A 16320-nucleotide genomic window follows, 5' to 3' on the forward strand; every position below is an offset into this window, starting at 1 on the left:
TAATTCAGATGTGAATTTTGGAAGTCCTCTTGGATTTGTTTTCCCATATAATAACAGGATATCTTGAGTACAGAGTGTGTATCGAAGTGTGTGTGTTGTGTATCGAAGTGTGTGTGTGTTGTATATCTAAGTGTGTGTGTGTTGTATATCTAAGTGTGTGTGTGTTGTGTATCTAAGTGTGTGTGTATCTAAGTGTGTGTGTTGTGTATCTAAGTGTGTGTGTGTAGTGTATCTAAGTGTGTGTGTTGTGTATGTAAGTGTGTGTGTTGTGTATCGAAGTGTGTGTGTGTGTTGTGTATCTAAGTGTGTGTGTGTACTGTATCTAAGTGTGTGTGTTGTGTATGTAAGTGTGTGTGTGTAGTGTATCTAAGTGTGTGTGTTGTGTATCTAAGTGTGTGTGTTGTGTCTAAGTGTACAGTATGTTTGTCCTTCCCTTAGGATGAGTCCCACTTCCTGAAGAACATGAAGACTGCGCGTTGTCGAGCAGCCCTGCCTCTATTAAAGGTAGCGCAGCGTCTCGCTCATACTCCTAGCACCTAAACAACAGACTTGTAAACACTCTATTAAAGGTAATGCTACTGCAGTGTCTCGCTCATACTCCTAGCACCTAAACAACAGACTTAAAGGTACTGCAGCGTCTCGCACATACTCCTAGCACCTGATCAACAGACTTGTAAACACTCAGGCTCCTACACCTGGAGCGCAACAGAAGCACTCATTTTTGTACATCATTTTGTCGACTGTGCGCCATACTCTACCCGTCTGGTATAGCCAGTCCTCTGGTATAGCCAGTCATTAATTATAGTGGAGTTATTAAGTCATTGATTATAGTGTAGTGCAGTTATTAAGTCATTGATTATAGTGGAGTTATTGAGTCATTGATTATAGTGGCATTATTAAGTCATTGATTATAGTGTAGTGGAGTTATTAAGTCATTGATTATAGTGTAGTGGAGTTATTGAGTCACTGATTATAGTGGAGTTATTGAGTCATTGATTATAGTGTAGTGGAGTTATTGAGTCATTGATTATAGTGTAGTTATTAAGTAATTGATTATAGTGTAGTGGAGTTATTGAGTCATGGATTATAGTGTAGTGGAGTTATTGAGTCACTGATTATAGTGGAGTTATTGAGTCATTGATTATAGTGGAGTTATTAAGTCATTGATTATAGTGTAGTGGAGTTATTGAGTCATTGATTATAGTGTAGTGGAGTTATTGAGTCATTGATTATAGTGGAGTTCAATTATTGAGTCATTGATTATAGTGTAGTGGAGTTATTAAGTCATTGATTATAGTGGAGTTATTGAGTAACTGATTATAGTGGAGTTATTGAGTCATTTATTATAGTGGCGTTATTAAGTCATTGATTATAGTGTAGTGGAGTTATTGAGTCATTGATTATAGTGGAGTTATTGAGTCATTGATTATAGTGGAGTTATTGAGTCATTGATTATAGTGGAAGCTAATTGTTGCAGCGTATACTCTGTGGAAGGAATGCTTCAGTTTTGTGCTCAGTGCGGCTCCTCTGTCATAATGCGATGGCTGAAGTGATGTGAAACTGTAATCTAACTGAAAGCCATACATCCGTTCCCAGTGGACTGATTGCTTCGTGCGCTCTAGGCTAGCGTGGGCGGGAGTGGCCGGATGTGTCCTGCTCTCAGTGGCAGCCTGGCTCACAGTCAGATGAACTTTCCCAAAGGGCTGAGCCCTCAACTTCCTTCAAAACAAGCCGCGCTGCTCCCAGAAACCCCTGGGGCAAGGTCCTTGCACACCTCCGGGGCTGTCACGCCTGATCTGTCCATCTTCATCCTCTCCTCCTCCATCTGTCTATCTATCTCTCCTCCCCCTCCCTTGCACACACTCTCTCTCTCACTCTAGCATTCTCTCTGCCTCTTTCTCTATTACACTAGCTCTCTCTTTCTCTCTAGCTTTCTCTCTCTAGCACACTCTCTAGCGTTCTCTCTCCCTCTTTCTCTCTCTCCACCACACTCTCTCACTACCACTCTCTCTCTCTCTAGTGTTCTCTCTCCATCTCTCTCTCCACCACACTTTCTCCCTCTTTCTCTATTACTCTAGCACTCTCTTTCTCTCTCTCTAGCTTTCTTTCTCTCTACCACACTCTGTCTCTTTCTTTCTCTCTAGCTCTCTTTCCCTATCTCTCTCTCCATTGCTCTATCTCTCCATCATGTCTTCCAGGGTGGCGTAGTAAGCCGTTTATCTTAACGGCAGGAGATAAAATAGGTCTCGGTCAATACCCAGTGGCTTCATGTTGTTCCTGCCAGTGTTGTTCTTCTGACCTTTAGTGATCCATGACGCCTCCAAGCCCTCATGAGGTGAATTATTCTGATGAGGTTTGATTTATATAAGCCCCTAACAGCTCCTGAGGCGTTTGGCCATAAATAAGTTACAGGGCTTAACTGATCCAGCACGCTGTCTGCTACGGAGCCTGGCGGAAGATTGATAATTCAAATGGTTATTTGAATACCCTAATTATTGCAGAAAAACAAATTAGAGTACGATTTGCTATTCATCAGAAGTTTGGTGGCGAAAGTATTCTTGCTGTGACGCCACTTCATCAAGATCTCATCAACCTCTAGTGAATGGAGATGAAAAACCAGTGGTGGCAAAAGAAAGCCATACTGTTGTATCATCAAAGCCTCAAAAACCAGAATCTGAAATTGCATGTACCCTACCATTGTTTTAAATAAGATTTAATCATGTTATCATTCTGGGCATGAATATATCAATGTGATGCATATTACATAACATAGTAATTATATGCAGTTCTATTGCAATTATTTACTCCTTCTTTCCTGATTGTCTGTGCTGCTTTAACAGGCGGCCAAGCGAGTGATTCTGCTGTCGGGGACCCCAGCCATGTCCCGCCCCTCGGAACTCTATACCCAGATCCTGGCAGTGCGGCCCTCGCTTTTCCCGCGCTTTCATGACTTCGGCGTGCGCTACTGTGGAGCCAAACAGGTGAGGCCTGGCTCCACCAATCAGAGAAGTACACACGCTCCTGGTAGAGGCTCCACCAATTAGAGAAGTACACACGTTCCAGTAGAGCCTGAGAGTAACCTACAAAAGACCTACCATATGGATTTAATATCCGAGTAGTATTATTTATTAGTAATTATTTGACTGACTCGACTGTAGTGAGTTGTGGGTGTGGTGAGACATGCCAAGTCTTAAAATCTAAAATGTAAAAAATGTGTGTTTTGTGGAGAATAGAATAGTAGTTTTGGTTAACTATTTAGTTATCTATCTGTCTATCTATCTGTCTTTCTATCTATCTGTCTATCTATCTATCTATCTGTCTCTCTGTCTGTCTGTCTGTCTCTCTATCTATCTATCTCTCTCCCTCTCTCTATCTCTCACTCTACCCCCAGCATGCGTGGGGCTGGGACTACTCCGGCTCGTCCAACCTGACGGAGCTGCGTGTGCTGCTGGAGGAGAGCCTGATGCTGCGGCGCCTCAAGAGCGACGTCCTCTCCCAGCTGCCCGCCAAGCAGCGCAAGGTGGTCGTGGTCACCACCGACGGCATCAACACCCGCACCAAGGCCGCTCTGTCCGCCGCCGCCAAGGACCTCGCCAGAGGAGGCCATAACGTGAGCCACTGGGGTTGCTACTGGTGTTACTACTACTGGTGTTACTGGTGTTGCCACTACTGGTGTTGCCACTGCTGGTGTTGCCACTACTGGTGTTACTACTACTGGTGTTACTACTACTGGTGTTACTACTGGCTCAAACAGTAACAGAAACGCATGAGCGAGGGTGACGAATACACGTCTAACAGAGTAGACCCACCAGGCGCGTAACTGAAGCGTGCGTTCCATTCGCCACGCGTAAAAATCCATTTTAAAAATCCCTGGGTGGTGTTTACAGGGGGCAGATGGAAGCTGGGTGGCGTTTACAGGGGGCAGATGGAAGCTGGGTGCTGTTTACAGGGGGCAGATGGAAGCTGGGTGGTGTTTACAGGGGGCAGATGGAAGCTGGGTGGCGTTTACAGGGGGCAGATGGAAGCTGGGTCATTCCGTGTCAAATCACCCAGTGGCTGGCAGGTGACCCTCTCCCAAAAAATCTGAAAAAAATCACAGGTGTTTGAAGACCAAACCTATGCATAAATCTTAAATAGTATATCTGTATCACTAATGGTTCCAAAACTACAGCCCTTTCAAGTTTCAAGTCATTTTAAGCATCGTGGTGAACAATCCTTTTTGTTCAACTTCCAACATTATTGGCTCTTTTGGTATTTCACACACATTAGTGAAACTATGTGAATAGAAGTACATTTTCCTGTTGAATTAAAAAATCCAATCAAATCAGGTGTATCTTGTGTAATTCCCCCTCTGCAAAGCTCTGAAAATGGCTATAAATTCATAATGTAAAAAACATCACCACCTTTGAGGGCTTCTCATTCAAAAAGTATGTGATACAAATTCATCAGATTTTTTTCCCACTCATGTATGGATTATAAGGTCATGTCCATGCATTAACTTTGGTTGTTAACATTATCACATTGTCAGAGCATTTTTATTAAATTGGGCTTGATTTTCAAAAAGCCCGTCTTCATCTTCTCATTTCACCACGTGGACAGATAACAGGATTTTTTTTAATTTTACCATATATCATTCTGTATGTGAGGATCATCTGCCCAAAATGTGGGCTTGTTGCTGAGTTTCTTCATTGAGATAAGATTTTTTACAAATATTGTCTATAAATCCACTGAATTTGTACTTTATCTGCAGTACCACTTTGCACCACACGTGGTGCTCTTTTAATACAATGGAAGTCAATGGAAGAGTAAGAGAGTCACTTGTTTGCTGCATATATCCAATCTAAACACACAGTTTATGGTTCATAGCTGAACTTCTCCAAATAATTATTGCAACATTAACAACATACTACTCATACATAAATCTTATCTAGAGAAAATAAACTGATCAAGTAAATTATACACACATAAGACTGACTGGTCATCATACATGCAGCAAGAGGATTTAGCATAATTACCATCTTTGTAATGAGTTTTCTACACCAGCTTCAACCTATCAGTGCCTATGTGAGCACTTTAATAATTACTAGCCAGCTGGTTAGGCAAAGTCTATATCCATCGTCATATGCATGGGATGCAGTCCTCTGTGATACACAGACAAAGAGCATCAAGATGGAGATCAGTGCTTTGTCTCCATGTGATCTAGGAAAGAAGTTGGAGAATGAATGTAATAAAGGAACATATTCAAGTAAAAAAGGGGTTTCTAAAATTCAGTGCATTGTCAGATGCAGAAAAATCAATACTAAAGAGTAATCATCTTTTTACGAATGCCTCTTGGATCCACGAGTCCTCAAACCTTGTTATGAATACTTGTGATGGAAACACACATGGCCATCTTCATCAAGTGAAATACCTTGATGAACTGAATTTTAGAAAACCATTGTTTCTTGAATATGTTCCTTTATGACATTCATTTTCCAACTCCCAGATCACATGGAGACAAAGCACTGATCTCCATCTTAATGCTCTTTGTCTGTGTATCACAGAGGACTGCATCCCATGCATATGACGATGGATATAGACTTTGCCTAACCAGCTGGCTAGTAATTATTAAAGTACTCACATAGGCACTGATAGGTTGAAGCTGGTGTAGAAAACCCGTTACAAAGATGGTAATTATGCTAAATCCTCTTGCTGCATGTATGATGACCAGTCAGTCTTAGTGTATAATTTACTTGATCAGTTTATTTTCTCTAAATAAAATGTATGTATGAGTAGTATGTTGTTCATGTTGCAATAATTATTTGGAGCAATTTAACTATGAACCATAAACTGTGTGTTTAGATTGGATATGTGCAGCAAACAAGTGACTCTCTTACTCTTCCATTGACTTCCATTGTATTAAAAGAGCACCACGTGTGGTGCAAAGTGGTACTGCAGATAAAGTACAAATTCAGTGGATTTATAGTCAATATTTGTAAAAAATCTTCTCAATGAAGAAACTCAGCAACAAGCCCACATTTTGGGCAGATGATCCTCACATTCAGAATGATATATGGGAAAATTAAAAAAAATCATGTTAACTGTCCACGTGGTGAAATGAGAAGATGAAAACAGGCTTTTTGAAAATCAAGCCCAATTTTAAAGAAATGCTCTGAAAATATGATAATGATAACAACCAAAGTTAATGCATGGACAGGACCTTATAATACATACATGAGTAGGAAAAAAATCTGATGAATTTGTGTCACATACTTATTGAATGAGAAGCCCTCAAAGATGATGATGTCTTTTCACATTATGAATTTATAGCCATTTTCAGAGCTTTGCAGAGGGGAAAGTACACAAGATACGTCTGATCCGATTGGATTTTTTAATTCAACAGGAAAATGTACTTCTATTCACATAGTTTCACTAATGTGTGTGAAATACCAAAAGAGCCAATAAGGTTGGAAGTTGAACAAAAAGGATTGTTCACCACAATGCTTAAAATTACTTGAAGTTTCAAAGGGCTGTAGTTTTGCAACGATTAGTTATACAGATATACTATTTTAGATCTATGCATGTATTTGGTCTACAAACACCTGTGATTTTTTTCAGATTTTTTCGGAGAGGGTCACCTGCCAAATTGTGCTGAAATTGGGTGATTTCACACGGAATGACCCAGCTGGGTGGGAGTGTTGATGGGGCATTATGCAGCAGTTCTTTATGACAAATAAATCATAGTGGGTGGTTTTAGTTGTATGTTCCTACTTTTTCTGTTTCAGTTTTGCACCTGAAACTTGAACAAAAGGTCCCTTTTATGGGCTTCTTACAATATGTGACCCTGCAAGGCAAAACTAGTCGCTTTGCGCACAGTGCTATTTTGAGAAAATCCACGACAAACAAACGTACAGTACGTGTTAAATTGACGAATTTCACGTTTTTGCATAATTTGACAGTATAAAGTCTACACTTTCATATTGCGAACAAATTTCACGGATAAACATACGTTTTGACTGTTAAACCCTGACTTTATTTAGGTGAAGATTCAACACATTAGCAGTCATTCCCTTTGTCCACGCCACTATAAGGTTTTACGGTAGAGCTAAAATGTACTCATTACTCGTTACTCAATGTGTCAGCTCTATCGTTCTTGGCAAATGTAACCGAATATGAATGTGAAAGACTTGCCTTTCAGGGCACGAACAGTCAAAACACGAACTTTTAGAAATATCCTGGCGTCATTTTACGGACCAGGAGACGTTTTCCATTGACGTAGCGCATTTTAAAAGTAGTCCTATACACACTCTGTGTACACAGAACTTCCTCTCCCCTTACTTCCCCCGAAATACATTAATTATATTTTATAGTGACACCTTATGACCGTCCCAGGTATTAACGGTTGATAAAACTGGACATAGTCAGTCATCCGCTTCAAAGTCACGCTACCGTAAGGCTAAAAATAGCTGTGTCCTCACACTATCGCACGTGACAAATTTACTTAAAAAGGTGATTTTCTCCTCTTCTGGCTTATCGTGACAGGAGAACCATGCCAACTTTGGATCTTAGCGATACTTTTTGCAATACCCTCGATATACATATCGTTGGAAAGCTTAGTTAATGGCCGTTCGTGTGAGCACAATAACTTCATTTTGTAAATTTTACCAAAGCGACTGGTTTTGCTTTGCAGGGTCACATATAATATAATATATTCCCAAAATAATTTTCATAAGTTGTTGGTGAAATTAATCTTCATTAAATGTGTTTCCGTAAGTAGTATTACCGATCAATGTCAATTAAATTTTCAGAGACAAAGCAAGTGTGTAAGTGTTTAAAAAGTGTATAAGCAAGAGTATAACATCTGTTTCCTCGCAAGCTTGTGCTTTATGTTTATGTGTGAGTGAATGTCTTTGTTACCTTTTGCATAATTTATGCCACACAGCTTCCCTCTTCATAAACAACCAAAGTGTGTGAGGGTTGTTTGTGTGTGCAGAGATAAAATGATAATAATGATAAACTTCTGTTTTGATGTGCATTGAACCCGCAGAAGATGAAAGAGAAAGAAGCTCTTCTGGTTTATTTTAACCACACGGCGGAGGCCAAAATCCGGGCCATTATGTGAGTTTATTTAAGACAACAAACAAACAACACAAACAAACAAAGAAAACAACACACTGCCTCTGTTGATTTATCATAAAACTCAGACAAGAGGGACACGCTCTAGCCATACTCTTACATATGAGTCAGCTTTCCGTGCTTTGGGTTGCACAGCTAATTGATTTTTAATCGCTATTCGAACTAATGCAAGTAGCTAATCCCAAAGGCTGGAATAGGCTCTAAGCAACGCCACTCTGTCCCAATTGTCAAATCAAATCCCAATTGTGTCAATATACAATATGTGTCAGAAAAATAATTAGAAAGTTTCTACAAATCGTGCAGCCTTGAAAAGCAGTGTTCCTTAACCCCTTTTCTGCTCGATTCTGTGTTCTAAAGCGGTGTTCCTTAATCCCTTTTCTGCTCGGTTCTGTGTGGTTTTCTCTGCTCAGGGAGTACATCATGGACATGTTGGAGTGCCGGGAGAAGTTCCTGGTGTTCGCCCATCACAAGCTGGTGCTGGACAGCATCACCAGAGAACTGGGAGAGAAGGTGAGAGGACAGTTAATGGCTATCTCGATCAAGTCTATAATGTACCAGGGATCATCGTTTTCACACATTGCTCCAGGTTCCACAAGCTAAGAATATGGGCACAGCACCACGTATAACATGTGACACATGACATACATACAATACTGTAGGTGACATATAACATGTAACATATATTCCATCCTGACCCCATCCAATGAAAACACATCATCACATAAGAACACACAAGTAAGCTCATTGTAACACAATCCACATACCAAACGGGGGTAACACGTGATCCCAAGAATGGATTGTAAAAAATGATTTAGACATTAAAAAGACTTTGAGTTGATTTGTTTAAAATGTAAAATCATTGTATAAAGCCCACTGGACGATTTGATTGGTCGGCGGGTTTTCATACGGGCATAGAAGCTTGTCAATGGATCAAGTCCAGTCCGAATTTCCTGACCTCAGATCTTATGTGCGGGGTTAAAATCGGGCTGGCTTCCAGGCTATTTGCAGTTTCTCTGGCCAAGGACTCAGTGTATAACAGTGTAGTATTATAATGTTGTAATAATGCAGAAAGATGTTGCAATTGCTTCTTTCAAAATATGATTAGAGCAAAATACAGCAAGGCAAGGCAAGTTTATTTATATAACGCATTTCATACACACGTTCTTTACATGTTCTGCGCCCTGCAGGGTGTGAAATACATCCGTATCGACGGTTCTACGCCGTCTGCGGAGCGGCAGCAGCTGTGTGAGCGGTTCCAGTTCTCGGAGAAGAGCTGCGTGGCTGTGCTGTCCATCACCGCCGCCAACATGGGCCTCACGCTCCACGCCGCTGACCTGGTAGTGTTCGCCGAGCTCTTCTGGAACCCGGGGGTGAGTGTGTATGTGTGTGTGTGTGTGTGTGTGTGTGTGTGTGTGTGTGTCAGGGCTCCTATGGTCATGGAAAACCTGGAAAAGTCATGGAATTGTAACATTTCATTTTCTGGGCCTGGAGAAATCATGGAATTCAGTAAATTCATTGGTTTTAGAATGAAATTGAATTTAGTCATACCTACAGTAGGATGCGTAGGCATCACTAGAGCCCCTTTAGTGGGGCACATGCCCCAGTACTGAACTGCTGTGCTCCAGTACAATCTTAAGTCCAGGTTTAACTAGTTCCTGAGACAGGACGCGTTAAGGTCCAGATGTACTAACGCTTTTGCGCCCACTTCAGGCGTATTTATTTCGCAATGTGCGTGTAAAATCATTGCGAGGTATGTACAGACAGGCCGCAATGATGTAAAAGCACAAACTGCCCGACGCGGGAGCTGAAAGTGGCAGATTGCGTTTGTCATGTCATGCATATGCATTCATGGGAGGATCCAGGGGAAAGTGGGAGTTTAGCGTAAAAAGATGGGAGGGGAAGAGTAAAGAGCGCCTAATTATGTATTCCGCGGTATGTACAAAGACTGCTCCTGAAAGCGCACGTCTATTCTGCGCCTAAATACTTCCGCCTTGTATAAGCAGGTGTTAATCCAAATTGCAGTTCAATGCGTCAACAAGAGAACCTTTCAAAGCCAACAGAATCGCTATTTAGAGCACCAGTTTTTGTGGTGAAAGTATTTGTACTACCAAAAGCAACCTCGACTTTCGTTGGCCTTTCGAATGTCTTACTTTCACTTTCACGTCATTCACTTAAACTTTCGTACTTGCTAGATTTGACCAATCTTCCATAGCCTACGTGCACAAGTAGTTTGAGTAGAATTACTGATCTTCATTATCTCCCTGCTTGATGACATTGTATTATGTATGGTATTATTTCATGATCGCTAAACGTTTGATTCTTTTTAATGTTGTCATCAGTTAACTTCATTCAACTGCGCTTGTATGTAGGTGCTGCCATTCAGTTGTGGAAGTTCGTATTAAATTGCGTTTATGGGCGGAGAAAGGCGCAGTTTAAACTAAGGATTGAACGATTGATAAATACGCGGGAAACTTGGGTGTGACAGCGTTCGCAATCTGCGGTGTGTCCATGACGCTGATAACGCAACGTTCGCAAATGTACGTACATCTGGCCCTGAGTGTCCTAATTCAAGTGTAGGCTGTTATGTTTATTTGAGAACATTAAGAACATTATTTGTGTACACAGAGACAAGAGTTTACTAAAAAGAAACTCGCTTGAACAACTCTATTTAGCAGTTTTTCCGCTTGCCGCCATCTTGCCAAAACCTTTCTTTTTAGTAAACGTTGTGTACACAAACAATGTTCTCAATGCTCGAGTTCATGTGTAGAGACCCTTCAAGCAAAGTTTCATGTTGTCGAGCCTTCCTAGTGTTTTAAATATAGTAGATAAGTATAAGTATATATACTCTTTTGATCCCGTGAGGGAAATTTGGTCTCTGCATTTATCCCAATCCGTGAATTAGTGGTACACACACAGCACACAGTGTACACACAGTGAGGTGAAGCACACACTAATCCCGGCGCAGTGAGCTGCCTGCATCAACAGCGGCGCTCGGGGAGCAGTGAGGGGTTAGGTGCCTTGCTCAAGGGCACTTCAGCCGTGCCTACTGGTCGGGGTTCAAACCGGCAACCCTCCGGTTACAGGTCCGAAGTGCTAACCAGTAGGCTACGGCTGCCCCTAATAGATAGATAGATAGATAGATAGATAGATAACATACATACTTACTTACTTACTTACTTACTTACTTAAGTACTTTTCCAGGGGAAATTCAAGGTCTCAGTAGCATACAGACAACACATTCACTAACAGCAGAAAAAGTAATTAAAAGTATATAATATAAAAACACAACTAAGCAATAAGGACAGTAGAAGATAAAGAATATTCTAAAATACAAATTATACTAACTAACACTTAATCTAAATCAATTCTAAAAACAGTATCCACATAGTGGTGATTAATCAATCCAGAGGCGCTTGCAATGACTGAGGCAGGGACTGAGCCTGTGATTCTCTGTGCATAGTAAGGTAAGGTCTATGTGAGTGAGTGTCATGGTGATGGTGCAAATGAGTAAGTCCAACAGTGCAAGAATAAAGTCTATATATCTATATATATAACTATTTTAAGAAAAGGTATAAGTGTGGCCACAGTTCGGCTGTGGCATGGAGGGAGGGGTTATGCATATGAGCTCACATACCGGTAATTTGACTGCTTCCTTCATAGGCAAGGCAAGGCAAGGCAATTTTATTTATATAGCACATTTCACAGGGGTAATTAAATTTGCTTTACATAAACAAGAGTACATAAAAGCATAAAAGGGCAGTAGTTTAAAAATGTTTAAAAAGTAATGTACATAAAGTAAAATAGTTAAAATACATAAAAGAAAACAGAATAATTAAAAGATAGTGTGCAGAATTACTGTAATAGATAATATATAATGGTTCTGGAGAAAACACATTTTATCCATTGTTGTCACTTTTCATAATTGTCCCCGACCCGACGCTCCACCCTGCCGACCTGGTGGTGTTCACCGAGTTCTTCTGAAACCTGTGTGTGTGTGTATGTTTGTGTCTGGACATCAAGCTCCGCACCGCAGACATGGTGGTTTTTGCAGAGCTCTCCTGGAACTTGTGTGCGTGTGTGTGTATGTATTTGTGTGTGTGTGTGTGTGTGCGCATGTATACGTTTTATCCCATATCCTGTTTTTTTTTTTTTTTTTTTTTGTGTGTGAGATTGAGTGGGACAGTAAGGAAATGTGAAATGCAGTAGACTACATTTACATGAAGATTGGGCTGCACTGGTAGAGCCCCCTGACATGAGTAATGCTCTCGGCTTGGAGCAGTGCACATTATTCATCCTCTCAGTGACACTCTTCAGAGTGTATACTGTATGGAGGGATGGATGTAGGAGTCTTCCCAGTATGTCCTCTGTATTCCAGGAGTCTTCACAGTATATGTCCTCTGTACCCCAAGAGTCCATACAGTTCATCCATTCACTTTTTCTCTCTATCTGGAACCCTTGTGATTTAATTTAATGCAATCCCACACATCTTCCCCCAGTGTGTCTGAGTGAAAGCTAGCAGCAGCATTGAGGACCGCTGGCTACGAGATGAAACCTGATGAGGTGTAATACTGGCAGTCCTCTGAGATTATGACACTGGTGGTGAACAGTGGTCAAGTGGACCACCCTTGACCGTGGAGTATCATTGACACCTTTGTCTTAAAGTCATTTATCTGGTGTTTTCCATCTGTAGTGTTTCATTGTCCAGTCAAAGGCAAAGCACAGAGGTTGATTGGACCACCCACTTTCAGATAGATAGATAGATAGATAGATAGATACTTTAATTCAAAGTCTCAGTAGCATACAGACATCACACACAACATGCACTTACAGCAGAAATGGTAAATATAAGTATAAACATATAACAAAACTCCACTGTACAATAGAGACAGTAAAAGATAAGAAAAAGTAACAAAACTAAATATACTGTATAAATTCATTTTTAAAAAACCACAGTGTGCTTGAGGGTGATCAAGCATGAGACGCTTTCAAGTCGTTTATACGTTGTTTTGTCCAGTGAAGTGTCAAAAATGTGCTATGGCACAAAAAAGATCGAAAAACACTGCTCTAGGACGTGATGAGTGTCCTTTTTAAAAATCTTTGTTATTTTTCTGATGTTCCTTATCCAATGTTCCGTTGTATCTTGTAGTTCAGTAAAGGCACCACTCAAACCTTACGCTCTCCAAGCACTTGTTGAACTGAAGAACCCCATTAATGTAGTGCTTAGTGTTTAGATGCTTTAATTTCATGTGTGAACTGAAGAACCCCATTAATGTAGTGCTTAGTGTTTAGAAGCTTTTATTTCATGTGTGTGGGAGTATAGCAAAGGGGCATGTTGCTTTAGAGACTTGACACTGTAGTGGTTTGACCCATGTGGTAAGAGTTTTTTATTTCTCCCCTCAGAGCAAAGGCTGTCTCAAGGTTTCACCTTGTTGTGGTGCTTTTTTTTTCTCTGTCTGTGGCCTTAAACCATTATGGCTCAGAGAGTTGAGTGGTGTGTCCTTTCATTGAAGCGGTTTTCCGTATAATGCCTGGCTGAAAGGGGGGAAAATAAAACAAGTTCAGGCCGAATGTGATTGCGTTTAGCCGTAACGGGTGACGTAATCTCATTTCTTCCACACCCCCCGAGGTCAAATCGTGTTCTTGTTGTGGCTTCAGCCATCGGTTGGCAAAGCTGTTTGTTTGTAATGCCTTTAGTAAACACAGAGCTATCCACAAATCAGCTGAAGGTGTGCGTGTGTGTGTGTGCCAATCATGTGAAAATGAGATTTATCTGTGTGTGTGTTTGTGCATGTTGCTGTGTGCGTCACGCACCAATCAGCTAAAGGTGTGTGCGTGTCTGTCTGGTGTTTCCCTGCGTGTGTGTTGCTGTGTTTGCGTGTGAGTGTGTGGGTGTGTTTGTGTTCCACCAGTCATCTGAAATCCATTTGTGTGTCTGTCTGACTGACCGTGCCCCCCTCCCCCAGGTGCTGGTTCAGGCGGAGGACCGAGTGCACCGCATCGGGCAGACCAGTAATGTGGACATCCATTACCTGGTGGCCAAAGGCACCGCGGATGACCATCTCTGGTGAGGCCGCACACTGAGCTTCAGTCACTGAGTCTTAATCAGTTAGGGCTTTAGGACACTCACTAGATGCAGTCCGCCTGTGAGTGCTGCGTTTGACCACTGTGACATGATGACTTTTATTTTGATACACACATTTTTATATTTCTCAAAGATTCTAGAGCGGAGCTCTAGGTAGAGGTTTTTTTTTGTGATTTTCAGGGCACCCCCCCCCCCCCAAAACACACACACACAAGCTGCCTGCATACTACGTGTGCAGTGATGTCATCCATAATCGAAGTACTATTTAAGCTGTTTTTAATGAATACACCATGTAGACGCAGCGCTAGATATAATCTAGATCTGTTAACTCTTCATACACTAGATAACCATGCATTAAAACATATATATATAAGATTTAAATAATTACATTCTTTCAGTATTTTTTGCATTTTCGACATTGCATATGGTTGGGTTTCCTTGACTTCAGCCAACATGCAGACCAGTAAAAACTCACTAGTCACATTCAAGTATTTTTGAATCTTTCGTATGTGTACCGGTACTTCAATCCTGAATTGCGATATTTATTTTTGTACCCACCCGTAATTGTTTGAGTGAAAACACAGGCATTTGAATGAAAGCATCTCTCCCTAGCAACGCTGCTCCTGCAGGTCCGGTCAGCACTGACTGGTGGAAGGCGCTGGCTGTGTGTGTTGGTTGGCCGTACTGATGTCCTAAGATAACAGCGCTCGGGGGCCAAGCATTGAGTGGAGTGCACCGCGCCACGCTGCGCACTCTAAAAACATCTCTGTATCTGCCCATCGAGGGCCCATTCAGTGAACACTGCCCTAATGCATCCTTTTGTTACCCACTCCATCTCTTTGTGTGTGTTCATGTGTGTGTGTTCGTGTGTGTGTCCGCCCTCAGGCCGATGATTCAGGAGAAAATGAACGTACTGGAGCAGGTGGGACTGTCCGAGGCCAATATCTCCGACAGGGCTGAGTGTGCCAGCTTCCACAGCAAGGTCGTACACACACACAGATATGGTTGCACGCACACACACACACACACACACACACACACACACACACACACACACACACACACACACACAAACACATGGGCAATACACGCGCACACACACACACACGGTCACACGCACGGGCAGTACACATACACATGTACACACACACACACACACACATATACACTTAAAAGTATGCATGTGCACATATATGCATGTTTGCACACTCATGTACATTCACTAACACACACTCACTCAATGTCAAACTCCTTACTTGCATATGATCAGAAAAAATACAGTAGGATCCTAAATGTTTGAAATTGTATAAAATTGTTTTTGAATTTTTTACGAATTATTTTTTGTTATTTATAGCTAAGAGTAAAGTTCTCCAATATTACTAAATTATACATATTATAATTATAATAACGGTGAGTGTGTGTGTGTGTGTGTGTGTGTGTGTTTGTGTGCACGTGCCCCAGGACCCCAAGCAGAGCACCATCACAGAGATGTTCCAGCGCTCGTTTACAGAAGACGAGGTGGACGAGGCGGACGAGGCAGCTCTGCTGGAGGCCGTGAGCGACTGGGACGACGCAGACGCAGATAAGGGCAGCAGCGCAGCTCTGAAAGCAGACGACTTCTCCGAGAGCCCCAGCAAGAAGAGACGCTTAGAGCACTACTTCAGTCGGTGATCCGACCGCATTAAGACGGCATAGCCAACTACATCAGCCGATGATCCGACCGCATTTAGACAGTATAGATGACGAAATCGGCCAATGACCTGGTTGTAGTTGGACCGTACAGAGGACTGCGTCAGCCAATGATTAGGCTTCAGCTTGCCAGCAATAACACTGCTGAGATTTCCCTTTTAAAAAGGCGGATTTGTTTGATTATGCTGTTTTGATTTTGCTTTATTGTTGTTTGGCTAAAAATATGTTATAATAAATATATTATTTTCGTAATTGTTGAACCTTACCATCATGACAGATCACTTGAGATCTGAGACCACTCTTTGTGTGTGTTGTGAGAGAAAAGCCTGCACAGCTTGATAAATATAATAAAGAGTGATTATTTCATGTTCAGTTTGCCACTCTGCCTCTGTGTTAATGATGTCTTTATATTGTCAATGGCAGGTGTATAACAT

General features: G+C 41.5%; 1 protein-coding gene across 1 annotated transcript in view; it reads left to right on the forward strand.

Moving 5' to 3' along the window:
• Nucleotides 1-16210, forward strand: part of smarcal1 (SWI/SNF related, matrix associated, actin dependent regulator of chromatin, subfamily a-like 1) — a 28151-nt gene extending 11941 nt beyond the window's left edge. Inside the window, exons 9-17 of the mRNA XM_076264162.1 lie at nt 439-504; nt 2841-2981; nt 3392-3610; nt 8027-8097; nt 8526-8625; nt 9303-9485; nt 14079-14179; nt 15083-15179; nt 15659-16210. Coding sequence (XP_076120277.1) covers nt 439-504; nt 2841-2981; nt 3392-3610; nt 8027-8097; nt 8526-8625; nt 9303-9485; nt 14079-14179; nt 15083-15179; nt 15659-15868 — 1188 coding nt within the window. The 3' untranslated portion in view covers nt 15869-16210. The remainder of the gene's footprint in view (nt 1-438; nt 505-2840; nt 2982-3391; nt 3611-8026; nt 8098-8525; nt 8626-9302; nt 9486-14078; nt 14180-15082; nt 15180-15658) is intronic.
• Nucleotides 16211-16320: the final 110 nt, after the last annotated feature.

Source organism: Alosa pseudoharengus, unplaced genomic scaffold (assembly GCF_046254945.1).
Source record: "Alosa pseudoharengus isolate Yale_2024_CS ecotype anadromous, Long Island Sound unplaced genomic scaffold, YU_APseudo_1.1 YU_APseudo_1.1_scf_3, whole genome shotgun sequence".
Lineage (NCBI taxonomy): Eukaryota > Metazoa > Chordata > Actinopteri > Clupeiformes > Clupeidae > Alosa > Alosa pseudoharengus.